General features: G+C 32.2%; 2 protein-coding genes across 4 annotated transcripts in view; both read left to right on the forward strand.

Moving 5' to 3' along the window:
* Positions 1-7422, forward strand: part of LOC111051967 (serine-rich adhesin for platelets) — a 152165-nt gene extending 144743 nt beyond the window's left edge. For 2 of the 3 annotated variants that reach the window (XM_039430865.1, XM_039430866.1), the window contains 4 exons: positions 312-697; positions 1639-1777; positions 5743-5903; positions 7120-7405. In XM_039430865.1, the coding sequence (XP_039286799.1) occupies positions 312-697; positions 1639-1777; positions 5743-5903; positions 7120-7353 (920 nt within the window). In that variant the 3' untranslated portion in view covers positions 7354-7405. Of the gene's footprint in view, positions 1-311; positions 698-1638; positions 1778-5742; positions 5904-7119 lie in introns of all 3 variants that reach the window. The other variant, XM_039430864.1, reaches the window with a different exon arrangement.
* Positions 7423-8204: 782 nt separating this feature from the next.
* LOC111062893 (FH1/FH2 domain-containing protein 3-like) lies at positions 8205-18635 on the forward strand. Its single transcript, XM_039430872.1, has 7 exons — positions 8205-8337; positions 8986-9128; positions 9701-9968; positions 10886-11015; positions 11509-11676; positions 14033-14111; positions 17355-18635. Exons 1-6 carry the CDS (start codon positions 8299-8301, stop codon positions 14092-14094), a joined length of 810 nt encoding a protein of 269 aa, XP_039286806.1. The 5' UTR covers positions 8205-8298; the 3' UTR covers positions 14095-14111; positions 17355-18635.
* The last annotated feature ends 1875 nt before the right edge of the window (positions 18636-20510 follow it).

The raw sequence follows: 20510 nt of genomic DNA on the forward strand, positions 1-20510 counted from the left end.
GCGGCACAGAGAAATGGAAGGAGATCAGCCTGTTACAGTGATAAATAGAGTCATAGGTAGAAGCGCAGTTGCCAGTTTGTCGATTAGACTCAGTCGGCGGCTCAATGCTTTCAGAGAGAAAGTTTAACATGAGCGCTTGAATACTCACTAGAAATGAGAGAACGCTGGCCGGTTCAGAACATTGCCGCCGTTTTATCCCTACCGCTGTATGCCTTCTATGCTGCGCAGTTCCTTCCAAATCAAAAGTAATTTTGTACGGAGTATAATAATAGAGTTTTTCAGTACATTTTGTACCCTATGTTGTACTTCAGGACTGGCACTTGCCAAATCTCAGTCGCGAGGCGACATGCTGAAGAGTCCGACGACGGAGACGCCAGCGGTGACCCGAGCTGCCGAAGTGAAGAAGTCGGAGACCGAGCTGCACTGGGAGGAGCTGCTGGCCAGCACGACCCGCGAGCTCTCCCTCTGTGACCTCGACTTCCGAGACCTGGCCAGCGACGAGGACCGTGACGTCCTGGCTCCCACCCGCTGCTCCAACGGCATCCCTCCTCCGCCCCCTCCGCTCTGTGGCATCATGCCCCCTCCCGCTCCCCAGGTGCCCCCTGGACCCCCCTGCTCCCTCGCCCCTGTCCCCGCCCCGCCACGTCTCACCTCGCCCATCAGAAAGCAGAAGAAGACTGTCAAGCTGTTCTGGAAGGTGACTTGTTAATACAGATGTTGATATACTTGATAATACAGAAGGTGACTGATAATACAGATGGAAATTAATGAGGAATTGCAAATTGTTCTCAAATTTTATCAATTGATAATGAATAATTCAACATGCGTTTATAGACATATTTTTCAATAGATTATTGATCTCAAATTTTCGTTTAATTCACAAACTATTTTCGTTAAATAATTCTTGATATTTCATTGATAATACTGTAATTATTCATCATTCTTTTATAAACACATTTTTCAATAGTTTATTGTTTTATTGGAAACCTGAATTAATTGTACCAAGAATTCCTCTGCTACTGTGTGAGAATTAGTGTTTACCTGTGTAGTAGTGAAGGTGCTATTATCATAATATATTTCCATATCAAATCAGAAGACCTGATACTGTCAAAAACAAGATATTAAGAAACGAGTTCTGGTTGTTGCACATCTATAAATTTATAGTTATCTCAGATATTTATTTAAATATTGAGAAAATTGTTTTTGTTGGTACACAATAATTATCAATCTCTTGTAAACTTGAACTGAATTGAATAGAGATTGATTTTTTTGTTATTGTCATCTCTTCTCTCAACTAAATAGGTGATTTTACTAGAAATTTTGATGGTGTCTAACAATAATTGTAACAAGCTTTGGTGAATGACCGATTGAAGAATAAATTATTCAATCATTAGTAAGGATCTTGATTGATTATAATTCAACATGCATCCATAGACACATTTTTAAATAATTTTTTGAGGATCTTAATTCAATTTTTCTAAAGGATTCCTCTGATAATGTGTAAAAATGAACTTTCTTAAGCTCCATTTCTGCAATCAAATTTTTCTTATTAATCAAATATTATAATAATTTGCATTGTTCTGGTGTATTTGAAAAAATGCTTCACATTCAAGAAGAAGATATTGTTATATATTTCAGGAAGTAAGAGAAGATCCTCTTGTGATAACCAAAATGAACTCTAGAGAACTGATTTGGGACGAACTGAGTCCAGTAACGATTGACACTCAGAAATTGGAACACCTCTTCGAGTCTCGAGCTAAAGATCTCATCACTAAGGTATGCATCAAAATTCCAGTAATGATAATAATATGTGGCTTGGTGAAATCTGATGTCAAACTTATGGCATCTAGTGGCTTTAATTGTTCATTTTCAATCTAAAAAGAGTAATATAATTGGTGTATTATATTACATCTTTGGGAGAAACGCAGAGATTATACTTTACGTTTAATATTTATCGGAAACCAGACGACCGCAACTGATATCTTCATATTATTGTAATTACTACTTGTATGACAAAACTATTCTATTTTATTTTCAATGAGTTTGATTGCTACACAGAATTCGGGCTCTCAAAGAATATGAGACCACCTCAAAATTTCCTTTCAGTTTACCACCTTTAAGTTCAAATCCCTATTCTTGTTTTTTTTACTATTTTTTGTTACGCTTTTCTATATGATAATGCTGCTGATATTTAAGCCGCTTTCCCTTATTGTATGTTGCTAATGATCTCTTTCATGCGTTTGCATATTGTATTTTAAATTGTTCGTCTTTACCAGCAGAGATATAACTGACGAATATATTCATGCTATCCAATTACTCACAATGTCAGTCATAATAATATATGTCTTCAAATATATTCCATTTTCTTAAATATAATTAATTATATACATTAACTAAATATAATTATTATCTTAAATTAATTGTCATACAAATAACTGTTGGAAATACTGTTCTTTAATAATAATTTGTATGTAATAATTATTGACTCTATTCTAATCAAGGAATTAATATTTGCATGCTTTGTTAATTTATGTTATCACTATAGGGTATGTGTATTACAAATAATGAATAAATTTATTGCTAAATCATATTTAACTAAGCTAATTCTATGCTCATAATTGGGATACTGTGCTTTGCTTCATGTATTGAACACAGCTTTTGCTTTAATAGCAACAATAATAGCATGCCATATTATGCGTCCAACACAAAATATGTTGTTAAAAATATATGTTGAGATATTTATTGAATATTATCGGTGACAGCGCTCTATTCAAAATGTATTCTGAGTTACAATATTATTTCCAACCATGTTTGATTTATATAGACAAGCTCTGAATCAGATCTTCATCTTTTATTTGATGTGATGAGCTTTGTTTTTATATTTAACTTCTATAATTTGTGTCGAGAGTTCTTGGCATTTTTTATAGTTTCTATCAATGTCAGATGAATCTCAATCTAATCCTAATGCACTGCATAATTTTTCAAGTTAGCTTCAAAAAATATTTCCATTCTCTTATAATCGTGTCCTCAACTTATTTTTTGAACGAATAATTACATTTAAGGAAAACTTCCAGGAAGATCGAGGCCTATATCATGTTTTATTTGGTTCTATTCCAATCCATCTTCATCATCGATACTTGAAAATATTGTTCTAAGATGAAAAAAACAAAATCTTGTGATCAATTATAGTATGACAGATTAATTCTGATTCATTCAGTTAGTGAAATCCAAATTCAAATCAACAGAAAATTATTATAAGACTGATTGATATGGTATGCGAACAAAAATCCTCAAAGTCCTTCAAAGTTGAATAATTCCATGTCAATTTATTTGGAGATAAAAAGCATACCTGTTGTAATTATTTCAAAAATTTCGATAAATGCTTCTATTATAATATGATTGCTGTTAAACTCATGGTGTAATAAATGAGGAAACTGATTATAATGAAATAAATTTGTGGCAGTTATCTCTATTATATCTTAATAAAACACTCAATTAACAAGTTTTTTTCGGGAAGTATGGAGTTTCTTCCTTTTCCAATAATTATACTTCGAAATTTTTTTGAATATGAAAATTGTTCTATTGCAAAGAATTTATACCATAACTTCTTCAGTTTCCTCTTCTCCAACAGCAGATTATGTGTGATTTTAACCTCCTCATCACTGATTAATTTTTTTAACGATGAATGAATTAAAAAACAAAAGAGAAAAATCTGATTCCTTCCAATAATACGAATTTTGTAATAATTAAATCACACATAACCTGCAGGAGTTGTAAATATGGTTTGGTTAAAGATTTCAGGCTTTTATAGGAACTGCTTCTGTTTACTAATACATTTGTGTTTATTTCTGTGTCCTGGGGTCCCATCATATTCATCATATTCATGTTTTAGGAGGTGAGTGATATTGGTATTCGTTGTTGTCCCTTATATAAGCATCTTTCCTTTTCTCAGAGAGCTTTTGTGATACATCTTTCTTTCCCTGTGCGTCCCTTTCAAGCACTAACAGTATGAATTTCGTCCTGTATTTTCAAGGATCAAAGAATGTATTATCATTGTTTTCATAAAATATTATTAATTTAGATAAATTTCAAATACTAAGCCGCCCACTCAAACATCAACATTTACTGTATTCCATTCAAACAGTTGCAGACAATTAAATTGGATTTTGGCTGTGCAGCCAACAGAATAATAAGAAAAGGATTCAATAGTTCATAATGTAACAGATTAAAATGTTTTCTTAGCTCAAAGCTAAAGCACATACATTATTTCCAGTTTTCAATTAAATTTTCGAGCTTCATCATGAAGAGGAATTTGAGAAAAACACAGTTATTTGTAACGAATAAAAGGAATGATGCTTTATTAGGGGAACCATGGTCATTTTTATATGTTCCTGCTTGTTCTTAGATAGATCAGATTTACTAGTGCCAGTAGTTACCTTTCAGATAGACTAATCCGACAGTACAGAAAATAAGAAACAAATATAAAAAAGCTCATTCCGTAAAATTTATTCAGGACATACGTACGAGTAAGATATAGTTATCAAATATTCATGACATAAAACTGAATACACATTTTTCATACATCTTATAATATTTACATCAGATCCAGATGCATACATCATACTTCAAATCTTCTGAAACATCTAATTATAATAAATTCTATGCAACATCACAAAGAAGCTAGAAGCAATTTCACAGAGAGGCATTTCTACATTGAACATTAATTATTAAATAACAACAGTGATGAAATAATATTATATGTACGTTAATAAAACTGCATGATCTGCTAATCGAATTCGAAAAATTGCATTTCTGTGATCAGTGTGATTTTAAGCTTTAATCTTTCTATATGTCTCTAATATGTATAATATACAAGATTATGATATAACAAGTTTATGATGATTTGTTTCTAGTAGGTGAATGTAATGCACAACCGATTGGTTTTAAAATTGTAAAGATCTGTTCCAAAAAAATTGTAATGTTGTCCTGTTTTCAACCCAGTCTTATAGATTCTTTCATCCCAAATAATTATTTATGTCTTCTACTTCTCATCCAGATTGATTTTTTCATGAATTATGTAAACGCTAGTCTGTTGAATAATAAATGAATAATAATTTCATTTTGTAAATAATTTTGTATTGCATGGATACTTGAATGTTTTATCAAATGCATGTTCAATTTTGCTATGTGTTTTGCTTGTCACTACACATTATAAGTAATACTTTCGAATCTATGATGTGATGTGAAGCTTTTTCTAACATTGGTAATAGCATGTTCAAAATCACTTTAGGCTAATTTATCACTTGTCTTTTTGAAAAGCTGGATTGATGCAATGTTCACTTAATTTTAAGGGGACATAAAAATTGAATTGTGTTCAATTTTACTCACTATCTCAAATGATGAGTTGTAGCTTTCTAATTGTTTATTCCTTGTGAGAAGGCTACACCGAATTTGTTTAGAATTAATCATTCTTTATCTCTAATATATGAGATGAATGAGGTTTTTTTCTTCACCTAATAAACATGCTAATTATATTAATAAACATGCAATTATTTAACAACTAAATATTTGAGAAATATTCGCAATATCAGTAGAACTGGAAAAATACATGTCACTCATCTACAAAACTTTTGTATCATAATATAAAACATTATTATTTTTTAGATTATTGTCCTGCTCTTTTATGAATAGATAAATACTTTGTGCATAACATCTTGATGTAAATGTGACGAATTATTTTACAGAAACAACAAGAGTTAAATAAGAACAAGGAGATAATAGTTCTTGATCCGAAACGATCGAATGCAATCAATATAGGAATGACCAAGCTACCTCCACCAAGGTCCATCAAGACTGCTATTTTGAAAATGGATTCGACGGTTATGAATAGGGAAGGAATTGAAGTAAGTAAAAGTTGTAATAATTTTTTCATATCATATTATATCAAAAATAGATTTTTCAAGTTCTAATATTTTACAAATAAATGTATTTGGATGATTATTGTATGATTTTGTCAAAAAGTATAGAAAGCTATTCATGCGATTTTAAGATTTTTATTGACAAAATCTTTGACATAAGTGTTCGTGGTCTATTCGATAATAGATTAAATTTCATGGAAATAAATATTTTCTATGATTTCTCGCTTGAATAATATTCAATCAAACATAGACTATTATTCTATATTATGAGCTAGTCTATGAGTAAAAATGAAAGTTTTCAAGGAAACGCCAAAATTCCTCCTTTTAGAAAAAATCCCATTCAACAAATTATATTTGTTGGTTAACTACGTTTTAATTCATTTAGTTTCATAGAATTTCTGAAACCTGATTGAATATTTGTCGCCTTCCCTTCTACGAACGTATTCTTAAGAAATTCAGAATTGTTTTCATTGCATGAAAAGTTCAAGATACAAGAAATAGGTATCACAATAAGAACAAAACAAAATCTTATGTATATTAGCAACTGATAATAATAATAATAATAATAATAATATAATAATAATAATAATAATAATAATGTTAATAATACTATAGGTCGTGAGTTATAACATAACCCTTAAACGGTGAAAGAGTGGTTGACGTGGTAGGGATGTTGGGGTGGGTATGTCTTTCTCACACATGTTTTCCTCTCACTCTGCATTTATACGACCAGTTGTGAGAATGTTTGAAGTGAGCAGAGGGTACCGGCTGCTGCTGAGACAAACTGACCAACTCTTTCCCCACCTACAAAAAATGCAGAGTTGAGTCTCATGTGATGGGAGTCGAAGGTTCATGTTATAACTCACGGTCTATACAATATTCTAATACAGTAGTAGATGCTAACAGATATACAATCTTTGAAAACTGTTCACACATTTGTGAAACGGGAAAGTAGAATCTAAAATTAATAACCTGATGTTGATTTCTACACGCTTTTTTAAAATTCAACTTTTTCAGGGTGCTGTGAATACAGTCTTGCTTTAATTTGAACATAGTAGTCATCTAGAACTGTATTCAACAGTTCTATTTCAAGAGGTGAACTGTACATTTATTAGTTGTACGCTGTATCAATTTCTAGTCCTATTTCATTATAAAATTGAATGTTTAGTAGTCTAAATTTACTCATTTTGATAATTTTCAGAAACTCTTGTGCATGCTTCCAAGCGAAGAAGAAAGATCTAAAATCCAAGATGCGCAAGCTGCAAATCCAGACCTTCCTCTAGGCAGTGCCGAACAATTCCTTCTCACTCTTGCTTCAATCACCGAACTGCCGGCTAGGTTGAAACTATGGGCCTTCAAACTCGACTATGAAAATTGCGAGAAGGTCAGCAACCCTTTCATCCATCACTTGTACTCTTTCAAAACATCATATTGATCGCTCATTCTTCAAATTCAAATAAAAACTATTGTGATAGGTCTACTAATCTTGCAAGTAGCCACTGACGTATGAAATACTCCCTTTACGACTAGGGAGACCGGGGCTGGTTGGTCATGGGCAAAGTTGGGTATTATTATAATTATTTATGTACTGAATAAACTATATAACTCTCCTGTTTCTATTTTAATTAGATAAATTTTATCGTTTATGAATGAGAGCGAATATATACATCAATAATTTCAACAATGCTGTATAAAATCAAATTAGGTAATTTTTTGTTGAACATTTTTTATTTTTAGGTTGTAGAAAGTGTAGTCTGAATGCTAATGACTTCTTCTATTCAGTTAGAAGATACGTTCTAGTGTAGTACGGTATTGTACTTATTGGAATGATAGTGTTGTTTTATGTACCTTTCGAGAATTGCACAGAGATCAGATTCGGGATGTTGGTTTTTATAATTATATTAACTTCCAATAAATAAATAGATAAATAATTAGTAATGAAACACTGGGTTGTTGTCAAAAATATCACTCATCTATTGTAAAAATAACAAACATGTTTATCCAGACACTGAAGATGACAGACACCATTGGTGTTTAAACAAGTTTGTATTTTCTACAATAAATAAGTGATGTTTTTGTAATTTTTACAATAAATAAGTGATATTTTTGACAACAACCCAGTGTTTTCATTATGGATAGATATCACAACATTATCTGAAATAATTAGTCTTTTATAGAAAAAATCGAAATTTTGAATGAAACATCATTATTCCTTTACTGTTCTTTTTTGTTGCATCTTTGTTGAGATTTATGTTCGCTCCTACTAATATTTTGCTATTTCTAGGTGAAAGGCTTCCAAATAGAATATTTATCCAAAGTACCTGAAGTGAAGGACACAGTTCACAAACATTCTCTTCTGCACCATTTGTGTCACATTGTCATGGAGAAATTCCCTGACTCGACTGATCTCTACTCTGAAGTAAGACTAAATTTTGCTACTTTTCTCACAAAAAATTTTAAATGATAGAAGATTACAGAATATCCTATTTGCATAAAAAAACGATGGTTGCTAACTTCCGTACAGAACAATAATAATATATGAGGTGAAAAAGTAATTATACAACCTCATACACCTCATCATGGTACGTTCCACGCTCCACAACATTTCTGTAAACAGTGTAAATAATAATATATCTAATATTGTGTTTATAATAGCTTTTACAATATACCGTAATTACTTATTATAACATATTATTACTCATCTAAGGTGTATTTTTGGACAGTGTTGTATAAATTGGATTAGAAACAATTTGAAACCTACGTTTATAACCAAAAAATATACATAAGATCGTATTAAATTCAATAAATATATGTAAGAAATGCAATACGAATGAAGTGATTGCGTTTCGTCATCTATTTTAGTTGAAGCTCAACCATAATACTTAATTGCTTGTCCAAATAATAATTTTTTGATCTTATCAGCATTGTTCTTCTTTATAATTATAAATCTTTCAGATATTAAAGAATCTGTTTCATGTGTTTCCTGTTTATCAATTAATAACATTATTGATTTATTTGGGATTATTTATAGCTTCAACAACATCTAATTTAGTATTGATTTGTACAGATTGGTGCAGTCACAAGAGCATCCAAAGTCGACTTCGATGAGCTGGCTGCTAATATGAATAAAATGGAGCAGGAATGTAAAAGCTCCTTTGATCATCTTAAGGTTATCGCTAAACATGATGGCACCACTAATATGAAAGTCAAGTGAGTTGAATTTCGTTTCTCCTTCATCAACGTAGAAGCTTCTTGACCAATAATTATTCAAACTTTATCTTCATTTAATGTGATGAGAAAATACAGGATTCTACTGTCCAAAATTTATTATCTAAATTATTATGGATATGTTTTCTGCTTTTTAGGTTTTAGCTTAATTTTATGTCACATTGTATAATTTGTGTGGTATGATAGCAATGATGGGGTCTCTCTGGTGCTCTTACACATTGTACCTTCTCAATAAATGAATAAATAAATTAATTAAATATATCTTCAAGCAATTTACGAGTTGTACGAAATCTTATAGAATTTCTCCCAATTGAAATAATAATACAATATTCTTTCCCAATTGCGACGAAAATTCTCCTCTTCCTCCTCCTCCTCTTCCTCCCTCTCCTCCTCCACAGCCTCTATAGTTCGTACCCTCCATAGTTCGTAGTAAAAGCTTGGCTCCGTCAACCTCAAATTATAGAGGTTCTACTGTAACAAATATTTTGTTGTAATTGTGCAGGATTCTCGAACTGTATCTTATTAGTAACAAATATTTTGTTTGGATTGTGCAGGATTTCCGACTTCTTGGCTGACTGCGCCGAGCGCATAATAGTGCTGACGAAAGTGCACCGACGCGTGATCAACCGCTACCACAAGTTCTGCCTGTGGCTGGGCATCCCGCTGCACCGGATCCACGCCACCAAGCCCAACGAGTTGTGTCGCATCGTGTCCGAGTTCGCGCTCGAGTATCGCACCACCCGCGAGCGAGTGCTGCAGCAGCTGCAGAAGAAGGCCAGCCACCGCGAGCGCAACAAGACTCGTGGCAAAATGATCACCGAGGTAACGATACCACCATTACATTCTAACCAACATCAGTTGGTTTATCTTATTGAACTCCTTAGGCTTGCCACTAAAGGTAAAACGTGCATGTCATGCATGTTTATCATGCACATGTTCATCATCAGCGAGAGGCTTCAACCAAAACTATTGAAAAATTAACCACTGGAAAATTGAAAATTAGAATGATAGATAAATAATGTAACCTCAAATAGAGCAGTGAAGAAAAATAAACAACGAAAAATCGGAGATACATAAAACCAACCTCAAAAAATTTTGCTCTAAGCGTTTCGCTGTGATGGCACAACAATGTATGTCGACTGTGTATCATGCATGTTCTACCGTTAGTGGCCAGCCTTACATATCAAGTATTAGTAACATTCTGAGTTTACCATTCACTCTGAAAATAACAGTATAGGCCTATGCGTATCACTTTCTATTTATAGAACTTCTACTAATATATAAATATGAATGGAGTAAGCTGAATTAAACAAAATAATTTGGATAAATTGTTTTTGAATCCCGGCCTTTGAAAGTAGCAATAGAAAAATGTTTAATCCCCAATCACCTTACCTTGTACACATTCCAAAAACAAGATTTATATCAAATGGACCTATTCACTACATTTACTATTCAATTTGTACATTATTTCAATTGGTGTATTTATTAAGATTACAGTACGGTACAACCTGACTGTTGCATAAGTGTACATATTGTCTGAGATTTGGAGCATCAACTCTTACCAGATTTTTCTCATAGCTCTGTCATCATTTGTTACCACATTACCACAGAAAACAATTCGTCAATTGATTCAATCTTCACAACGGATTAATCATAATTTTTTCATTTATTGTCAAGTTACGATAGAATTGTCGAACTTTTCAGACCAATTAGTAAATGCTTGCGTGTTTCTATTTAAGGTTGGAAAGTTCAGGAGTCAGGAAGATCGTGCGGATGCGGAACTGAGGCAGCTGCTCGGCACTGAACCATCCAACAAGGACAACTCGTTGACCGGCTCTCTTCCATGGAGGAGAACTCGAAGAGATGAAGGTTTGCTCCTCGCTTTTTCTATGAACTTATTAGAAGTACTGGTGGGAACTCCTTATCTTATTCATTGAACTCATTATAATATTAATTTTAAATAATATTAATACTAAAATCTCTCATATTATTAGCTTTTTTAGACAAGATGTTTTGAAGGGACGGACTCAAGGATCCAAATGTTCAAAGAACCTCACACGTCAACCGAAGCTTTTTGTGTGTCCATTAGACTAGATAGAATGATTGCCATGTCACAAAAGAAACGTTTTCAATTTTCCTTTGCTTCAACTCATTACCAATGTTTAATTACTTCAAAAATTGAAATTATTATCAAGAATGAATTTGAAAACCATCAATTCACATATATTATGTTTCATCAAGTGGTTAGCCTAACCTATTAAAAATTGAGGGTGAATTGATCTCCTGAATCTAAGCAACCTTCTTATTAATATGCATAAAATGATCTTCTGAATCTTTAAATTGCAAAAATCGTAATGTGCAGGACGAACCGTCCTGGGACCCCTGACGAGAGAAGACTGCGTGAATGGCAGCCTGACAGATGCTGACGACGAGATCCTGGAAACGCTGGTGAAGACCGCCACCAAGGCTCCCACCTCGCGAAGCACACCCAGGGAACGCAAGCGAACGCGAAACGCCGACCGCAAATCACGTGAGTCATCACTTCCCGCATCACATTACGTCTGAGCCCTCACACACGCACACACACAGCGCGTTCTTTCCACTTTCATTTTGGTAACTGAAGCTCTTTGGTCCCGACGAGAAAAGAAACTGTCTTCATTTTCAATGACGCTATCGAATCTAAATCAATGATTGACAGGCCTCATCATTCAATTTGATAGCGTCTGTCAATCTTTGAAAAGCAAAGCAAATCATGATGAAAAATGGAAGTTAACTTGTCAATAGTTTATCTTCATAAAAAGATAACACTTTTTCAAGAAAAGTATTTATTCAAAGTATATTAATTTATGATGCATCTCAGTCGGTGAATGTTGAGAAAATGGAAAGGAATAAGATATTGCATATGTTTAAATACCAACGAATAAAATAATAATTTTCATCGAACGAAAATCCAAATCAATAATAGGATATCAACATATTATATTTGTAGTCGTAGAAGTCTTCAGGGTAGTTGATAGAATTTCAATTTGGATGTTCGTTTGATAATTATTATTGTGAATTCCACTGAAAATGATTTTTAGTAAAATTCGCAATACATTTGTTTTCATGACTCGTCATGTCGTCATGTAAATTATATGTTCAGCATTATACATAGATTATTCGTTTTCTGAAAAGCTGTTGAAAAATGTGTTTCCAGATTATGAACTATTGAGGGATTATAGTGAGATTCACTTTTAAAACATTCCTTGAGATTAGCATCAATGCCACTCATTCGCCCAGTGCTAAAGTGAATGTCACTGTAGATCGTCTACTTCCATTTAGCATTAGTATGTCCACCTGTTCTAAATTTTGTTTTTTTTTACTATTTTAATGGACGATATTTGTGATCCACTGTTTACTGCATCCACAAATGGCAAATTTTAGACAATTTGTCTCTCAATCTGTCTTGGGTCGATGCAACTTGAGTTCTGTCTTTAACCTCTCAAAGTCGTGACAAAGAATTTCAGTTGCCATTTTACTATATACATAAACTTTATCACACAGGAGTCATATTGAATGTGGTGTCAGAACTGTAACAAATGGTGAAGTGTTGGTGAATGCTCTGCTGATTTCATTGGTGTTGTTGACTCTTATTCTGTTACAATAATTATACACAAGTTTCAAATTCATGTTTGTGTTACACATGCTTCATCATTTATAATTAGTAAATGCTTCATGATAAAATTATTTAAAACCGAATAGAGAAATCTCTAATGTCAGAATGGTCTCAATCATAAGATTTCTATTTTTTTCAATTACAGTATGTTAACATGAATGTTACGTTTCATCGTGAGTCATTTCCATTGTTCCCAAGGAATCAATATTAATGTTAATTAAACTATAAGTTTCATTGTTTCATTGCAGTTATGGTTTATATTCCTCCTCTATTGAATAAACATTTTATACAACTGGTGAAATTTTATTACATTCATTGCATGATTTCAACACAATTGACTGCTTATTAAATGGGTATATCACTGTATAAGAACTCTTGTATAAACAACATTGACTGTATAAAATATTAACAATAAACTGTTGAAACAATTTATACCATATTTATTAGGTTAATTAGTTTGTAATTCATATCCACATTAATACTCTTACTAATTTTATTGGCTCTAAAGCAAAACATTTCTAAGTCTGAAATCTTACACAAACAAGATTTGAAACATACTTCAAGCTATATTTTCCAGGCAGATTGAAATCTTTTTATCATTTGGACTTTTGCAGTCACAATTCATTTTATTATTTTTTTATGCTTTCAACTGCAAAATGTATTGCAAAGTTTCTATTCGACATTAATTTGAAGTTGGCTTGGCTCATGACTCAGCTTTCCAGCTTCAGATTTCACACAAATTAGTTCTGCTTTCCGGAAAAATTCCTCAAGTCACAAAAAAGCACAATTCCATGCATGGTATCTTATTGAAAAATAAGAGTGAACATTTCAAGTATTATGATAAAATGATTAATACCAGAATAAATGTTTTATACATTTTGTTATATCTCAGACTCTATAAAGTTTAAAATACATATTCATCATCAATTTCTATCAACTTGAAGCTTTAAAATAATATTGTTACTCACTACTTACTACTAAATTTCTCTCAAGCCGATGTTGTTTCATCTATTCTCCATTATAAACATTTGAAATGCTGAATAAATTTGTCCCAATCTTATCAGTAATTCCGAAAATTGAATAGGTTGGCCTATTTTTATATTACAGTCAATAAACTCGTATTTTCTCCAGCTACTGTCATTTCTTGACTGTTGTTCTTTGACAAAATATTTAATATTTAATCAATTATTAAAATAGTATTTTATAAACTAAATTAAACTTTCTATCCTAGTGATTAAGCGGTCGAGGACAAGAGAAAATATACAAGAAGCGAATATAAGTGAGCCGGCCTGAGTATCGTATTTTAAGTGGTAAATTGTACTTTTTTCTCCTCTTGGCTGAATTCTCCTATAGTTTTCAACAGTAAATCAGCCATTACCTTTCAATTTTCTTATAGTCATCTCTTAAGTAAATATTCAGTTACTCCCCTGCATGTTACAGGTGTGTCATATGTAATTTAGCACTTAGAAATTATAAAAAGTGGACTATTTACTGCGGCTGGCTCGCTCAAATGGATTTAATTTCATTAGTGACAATTTGATGTTAGCAATGAACTAATTTTTTTCTCAAGTCATTCGAGGAAAAGCTCTACTCAGTAACTCTGTTCGAATACCAATTTATCATAATTATCACTTAATCATTCTATCAGGATTAGGATGTTGGTTGTAGGTTTCTGAATTGGAGAAATCCAATCATTACTTGAAGTCAAGTGCAGAAAAATAACAAAAATCAACTACATTTTAGGTGAAATACCGTATCTGCAAAAACTCTATAGTTCTGGTTTATAAATTTGGAGCACAGTGTAAGTTGACCTATAATTTAATGCTTGTTGAAAAATTGGAATTTCAGTATGGAAAAGACAGTGAATCCTTTCATCCTTTTTTTCGTCAGATTATTCTCATTAGAAATCCAAATAATCATTAGAATCAGAAACTAGAGCATAAGTAACAAGTTAGATTAAATGATGATTCTATAGGAAACTATATCTGAAAAATAAAAGGCTCTTAAATTATGTATGGTCAACTGTGTTTGATCCAGCTTTGATTTGTGTTCTAATGTTTTAAATTGAAATTGAATACTATCTAAAATAATATGTACAATTGTAAATAGGAAACAAATTTACTAACTCAGTTCTCAATTTTCTTAATTATTTGGTTTTAGATGCAATTCTGCAAACATATTTTTTGGGGTTTAATTTACTAATAAGTTATAAATAGAATTCGAAAGGAAAATTGAGTAAATTCGAAGAGTTTTATCATGCGTCATACCTAACATCAATTGAAGGCTTCAACTTATTCATTTGTATTCAGAAAATGACTATAAGATTATTGGAAAGTACATGCTGATATCACATTTTAATGAATGAAATTCATAACTTAATTATTAGGATGCTTGTCCCTTGCTTTGTTTGTTCAGTACGTTACCTGACTTTTAATTAAAGTATTGTTTTCATTTTATTAATCTTCTTATTTTCTTTTAATTGAGTGACTTCCACTAAATTTTTTGATAATCATCTTTCATCAAACAGCCTGTATCAAAAAATGTATGTATTATTTATAAAAAAAAATGCATAATGTCGAACGATTGAACTTGATTAACTTGGTACAGTAGTAAGTTTGAAGTTGATCTATCAATTTTGAAAAATGAACTTCTCTATTTTAATGATCTAGCAAAATGAAATTAAGATTTTACAAACCTGTTAAGGTTTCTTCCAATTTTTCATTGGTCTGGTTTGTAATGATTATTAATGGATTTTATGCAGATTTCTCATCTTGTGCACGTTCATGACTAATCTATTCATATCTAATCAGCCAATGTATGTTCGTATGCTCTGCCCATCCATTCCATTGCAATTAAATGATAAGTTATGAGAATCGCATGTATTTAGGGTATCATGCTTCGCTTCGAAGACCAATAAATGTCACGTTAAGAACATACAGCTACTGATTCAATTTGGAATAAATAAATTACAATTATATCCTTATCCAAATCCTCTGTATTCGCCAGCTCTGATAAACACATAATTAAATAATAATACCAGGTGATTCAAAAACGACTTTACAACTTTGAAAATTTATACAGATCTTATTAAAGAAGGTACAGAGCTGGTTTTGGTGTTGTTTTAAAGGAAAACACTTCAAGTTTTGACTCGCATAGTCCGCTAGTGCCTGGTTGCGCCGCACAAGCGCTAGCGGCAGTTACGTCAAAGATGGCTGCCTTCACTGGACCTGAGCGTGCTAGCTGTGTGTTTTGGTTTGAAAAATGGCATAGTGTACCTTTATATGTTGCAAAAATTTTTGATACCACAGATCAATGAGGGTGACCGAGAACGAAATGTTTTCTTTATGCAAGATGGCGCACCACTGACTAACGTCCGGGATTTTCTTAATGACCGCTCTCCAAATAAGTGGATTGGCCGTAATGCGCCAATTGCATGGCCCCCTCGTTCCCCAGACTAACACCGCTGGAATTTTTGGGTTTCATAAAAGATATTGTGTATATACCTCCTTTGCCAGCCACTCTACCTGAACTTAGAGCAAGGATTTGCGCTGCTGTTGAGCAAGTTACACCTGAAATGCTAGTGCGAGTCTGGGAAGAAATCTACTATCGATGGGATGTCTGCAGGATAACCAACGGAAGTCACAGAAAATCTTTAGTCCAAGGTAAAAAAACTTGAAGTGTTTTCGTTTAAAACAACACCAAAACTCTGTACCTTGTTTAATAAGATTTGTATGAATTTTCAAAGTTGTAAATTCCTTTTTGAATCAGCCGGTATAATCATTCAAGTCAATCTCATTTGATAAATTGGCTCTTGTTTAGCTCTTACAAAAGAACGCATTTTTTAATAATTCTGCACTTCAATCCAGTTCAAGACGTGATTTGAGGTAGATTCACACATATATATTGTTAGGCATACTGCTGCTTTAATATGTTAGAGACAGTGCTCCATTTCATTGTAATTAAATTTTGGATATTATATGTGATAATTATTATCACATACATATGATATATTTGATATAATAATTATCAGATATGTGATATTATATTATCAATTATTATAAATTATTGTGGAGGAACATCTTGGTTTGCATGCTCGATTTGCAACTTTCTTTTTTTTGCCTCTAAGATCATTTGCCTTATTTTTGCATGCTTCATTGTTTTGAATGGGTTCTGCATCCTTACATGTCATGAATTCTAGATTTAATAGTATAAATTTATTTTATTTTATTCTCAGTACTCCTTTTTCCTAATTCATAACATTGAATTTATTCTTGCAGAATTACTGGTTTATTCTTCTGAACCTGCAAGAACTGTTAGCCAAAATAATCTATATATTTCTGAGCATTCTTGCTTGCAGAAAATCGGTCCAGAAACTGTACGTATTATCACTTTTGTGAGAAATTTACCACATAGGCTCACATTTCAAAGAATCAAATAATGGTACAAATCTAGTCCCTTTTTATATTTGCAATATTTTTATTTTCATACTTTTTTTAATTTTGTAGTCTATTTTTAGCTATCCTCAAATTATCATGTTTTCTATTCAATTTCAGTCCGACGAACTTTACGCAATGGACTTTCAGAGGAAGAAAGAAAACATCTTGCTGCTTTCATCGAAGGCTATTGATCTGCCTAAAAAATTAAAGTTTTATTACTCGTAAAACATTCTTACACTCTAAATAATTGACATGCGGATGTTTTTCTGAAAACATATCTATCTGCAGTAAACACTTCATTATTTGTATCAATTTTATTTCTGAATTATTAAAACATCGAGGCTCGATAATTATGTTCATGTCTTCAATGTTTTCCTTCGAATTAAGTGTAATTCTTCTTCTTAGAGGAGAATGAATAACCAAACGAAGACCTGAAGATGTGAACATTCATCATAATAAACATTATCAAATATTATTTCTATGATTCACAATTACTGTACTCGTAATTCCTCCACAAAATCTTTCAATAGGTAAATAGATTGTATTTATTATTTTAGAGTGTGAGTAATTTCAATAGTTATCAATTATTATAGAACATACTTGACTCTCCTCTGTACCCTGAATTACATCAAAGCTCATTCATGGCTTTGGCTTTACTACAACTGTCATATATATTTGCGTTTCTCATTCATGTGGAACAGAGAAATCCTCCTGAATGTAATCGATTGCCCGCAAGTTTTGTGATATATTAATCAAATTTATTGATAGAATAATTATTCGTTTGTAAGAATTCTAGTTATCTCGTTCAATATTCTGTGATAAATGCTGCCGAGCAGTTCTGCTGTGCATAATCAATTGAAAAAGGCTAAATATGTATTTAGTCAGCCCACTACTATTACTTATTGATCATATATAATAGTAATATTTGAAAAATTGATCTGGAATCATGTTCATTGATTATCTATAATTATTTATTCTGTTCTGACTATGATAACTGAACTAAACTGTCTCAATATAATGTAATAGATTTTTAATTGTAGGCCTATCATCGTTTTAGTAGGATTGGAAAATTAATTGTTCACACCTTTAAAAATGTTACTTGAAGCATTTATAGATTATGGAAGTTCTGTTCATCATTTAGATATTGTTCCTATGTTTTTACGATTAAGAAGAGTCTGATAATGTTTCATTGTAAGCAGCGTTGCATGTGTAGGGCTACGTATTGTGATTTTCATGTAAATTTGACAACTACTGGATCTGAAAAGCTGTTGAATTAAATGATCAAATGTTTCTTGTAAATAATAGTGCTGTCTAGTCTCTTATTGGTATTTTAGTATGAACAACTCTCACTAGATAAAATTTTCATTGCTAATTGAATAAATTTCATTGTTTAGAGGACTGAACAATTCTTTCTCCAGGACTGAAATTGGATTGATCTGTTACAACAGCTGAATCCATCTGAAATATTTTCTTGTTTTAAAATGTACACAGTTTTTGTTACAATCACGTGTAAATACGTAGAACCTAATCTCATCACTTTTTCGAAAGTTTGTGGTAAAAGATTTGGAATCTCCAGTGTTATTATTTTGTTTGTGTTATAATTAAAATAAATGTGACTTCATTCACTTTCTGAACAAACCCCGATTTTTCTTTTAACTCTTTCTCTTTTAGTTAATTATTATCATAATATATATTAAGAATATCACATTTGTAGTTCCCCATGTATAGATTTATAGATTAGATAATGTTCATAGATCAAAGGCTTTTTACTTTCCTTGCCCTATAGGTAAGGAAAGTATTGCTTTCCGAAAAAAATTAAGGTACCCAAATTTCTAAATTTCTATACGCTTCAAGGTCCCCTGAGTCTAAAAAAGTGGTTTTTGGGTATTGGTCTGTATGTGTGTGTGTATGAGTGTATGTGCGTCTGTGTACACGATATCTCATCTCCCAATTGACGGAATGACTTGAAATTTGGAACTTAGGGTCCTTTCACTATAAGGATCCGACACGAACAATTTCGATCAAATGCAATTCAAGATGGCGGCTAAAATGGCGAAAATTTTGTCAAAAACAGGGTTTTTCGTGATTTTCTCGGAAACGGCTCCAACGATTTTGATCAAATTCATACCTAAAATAGTCATCGATAAGCTCTATCAACTGCCACAAGTCCCATATCTGTAAAAATTTCAGGAGCTCCGCCCCATCAATGCAGATAGATTACCAATTATCAGGCTTCAGATACAATTGATACAAAAAAAATCAAGTGGAGTAGATTGAGCATGAAAATCTCTACAATTAATGTTCAGTAACATTTTCACCTAAAATTGAAAATTAGCTTTAAATTCGAGAAAATGTGATTATTCAATTGCAAATTATTGTTGATTCTATTAAATCATTCACTATGAAGAGATAGCAGACCTCATGTGTGTCTCCAGCTTTATTGCCCTGTCACCAGCTGGCTCAAATCTTTGAATAGTAGACTTGAGATGCGCGGGAACACTAGCGTCAGGTGACCAATTTTCATCACCGCTTTCTATAGTAGCTTGCTGCGATTCAAATTATGCCAGTGTATCTGATATCATAAACATGTTAGTAATGATTAACTCTCAAATATATTTTATTCGTCGAAAGGATTTTTTTTCATGAGTTAATGATACAATTTTATAATATTGATAGGCTATAACAAATTTTGGTTGCTCATTATATTAGTCTATAGCCAACAAACAATTTGGCAACATTGCGAACTTGGAAAATGAAAGAGCTATCAGCTTTTTCCAATGACAGACAAGGATAGCAAACCAATTTTGTAACGAAGAAGCCCATCAATTATTATCCCATAAATTATACCATGACAAGTTGTACTTGAACGGTACCTGTAGGCCTTGACCTAGACCTACATTAACTTGCAAAATTCACTTCCAACTGGAAGCATTACTTATAAATAAAGGAATAAGTTTTGATGAGTAATATCTTAGAGAAAAGATAGCATAAGAAGATACCCCATAGTATACGTTGTTTATTTTTAAATTTCAAGCCGATTTTTGTTGACTCATGTCGATTTTTTGTCAACTCAAGCCGATAACTGTGGAATACTGTTTATTATTACTGTGGGCGGGTGAGAGTGTAAGAACGGCACACAGTATGAGAGACTACCTCACATAAGTTCACGAAAAAGAATTAGTAAGACTATCGGCTTGAGTTAACAGCGAAATTGGGATCATAAATGTCCATGGCATATCTTGTTATGCGATCTTTTTTCCATGATAATATCAA

Source organism: Nilaparvata lugens, chromosome 6 (genome assembly GCF_014356525.2).
Source record: "Nilaparvata lugens isolate BPH chromosome 6, ASM1435652v1, whole genome shotgun sequence".
NCBI classification, from domain to species: Eukaryota; Metazoa; Arthropoda; class Insecta; order Hemiptera; family Delphacidae; genus Nilaparvata; species Nilaparvata lugens.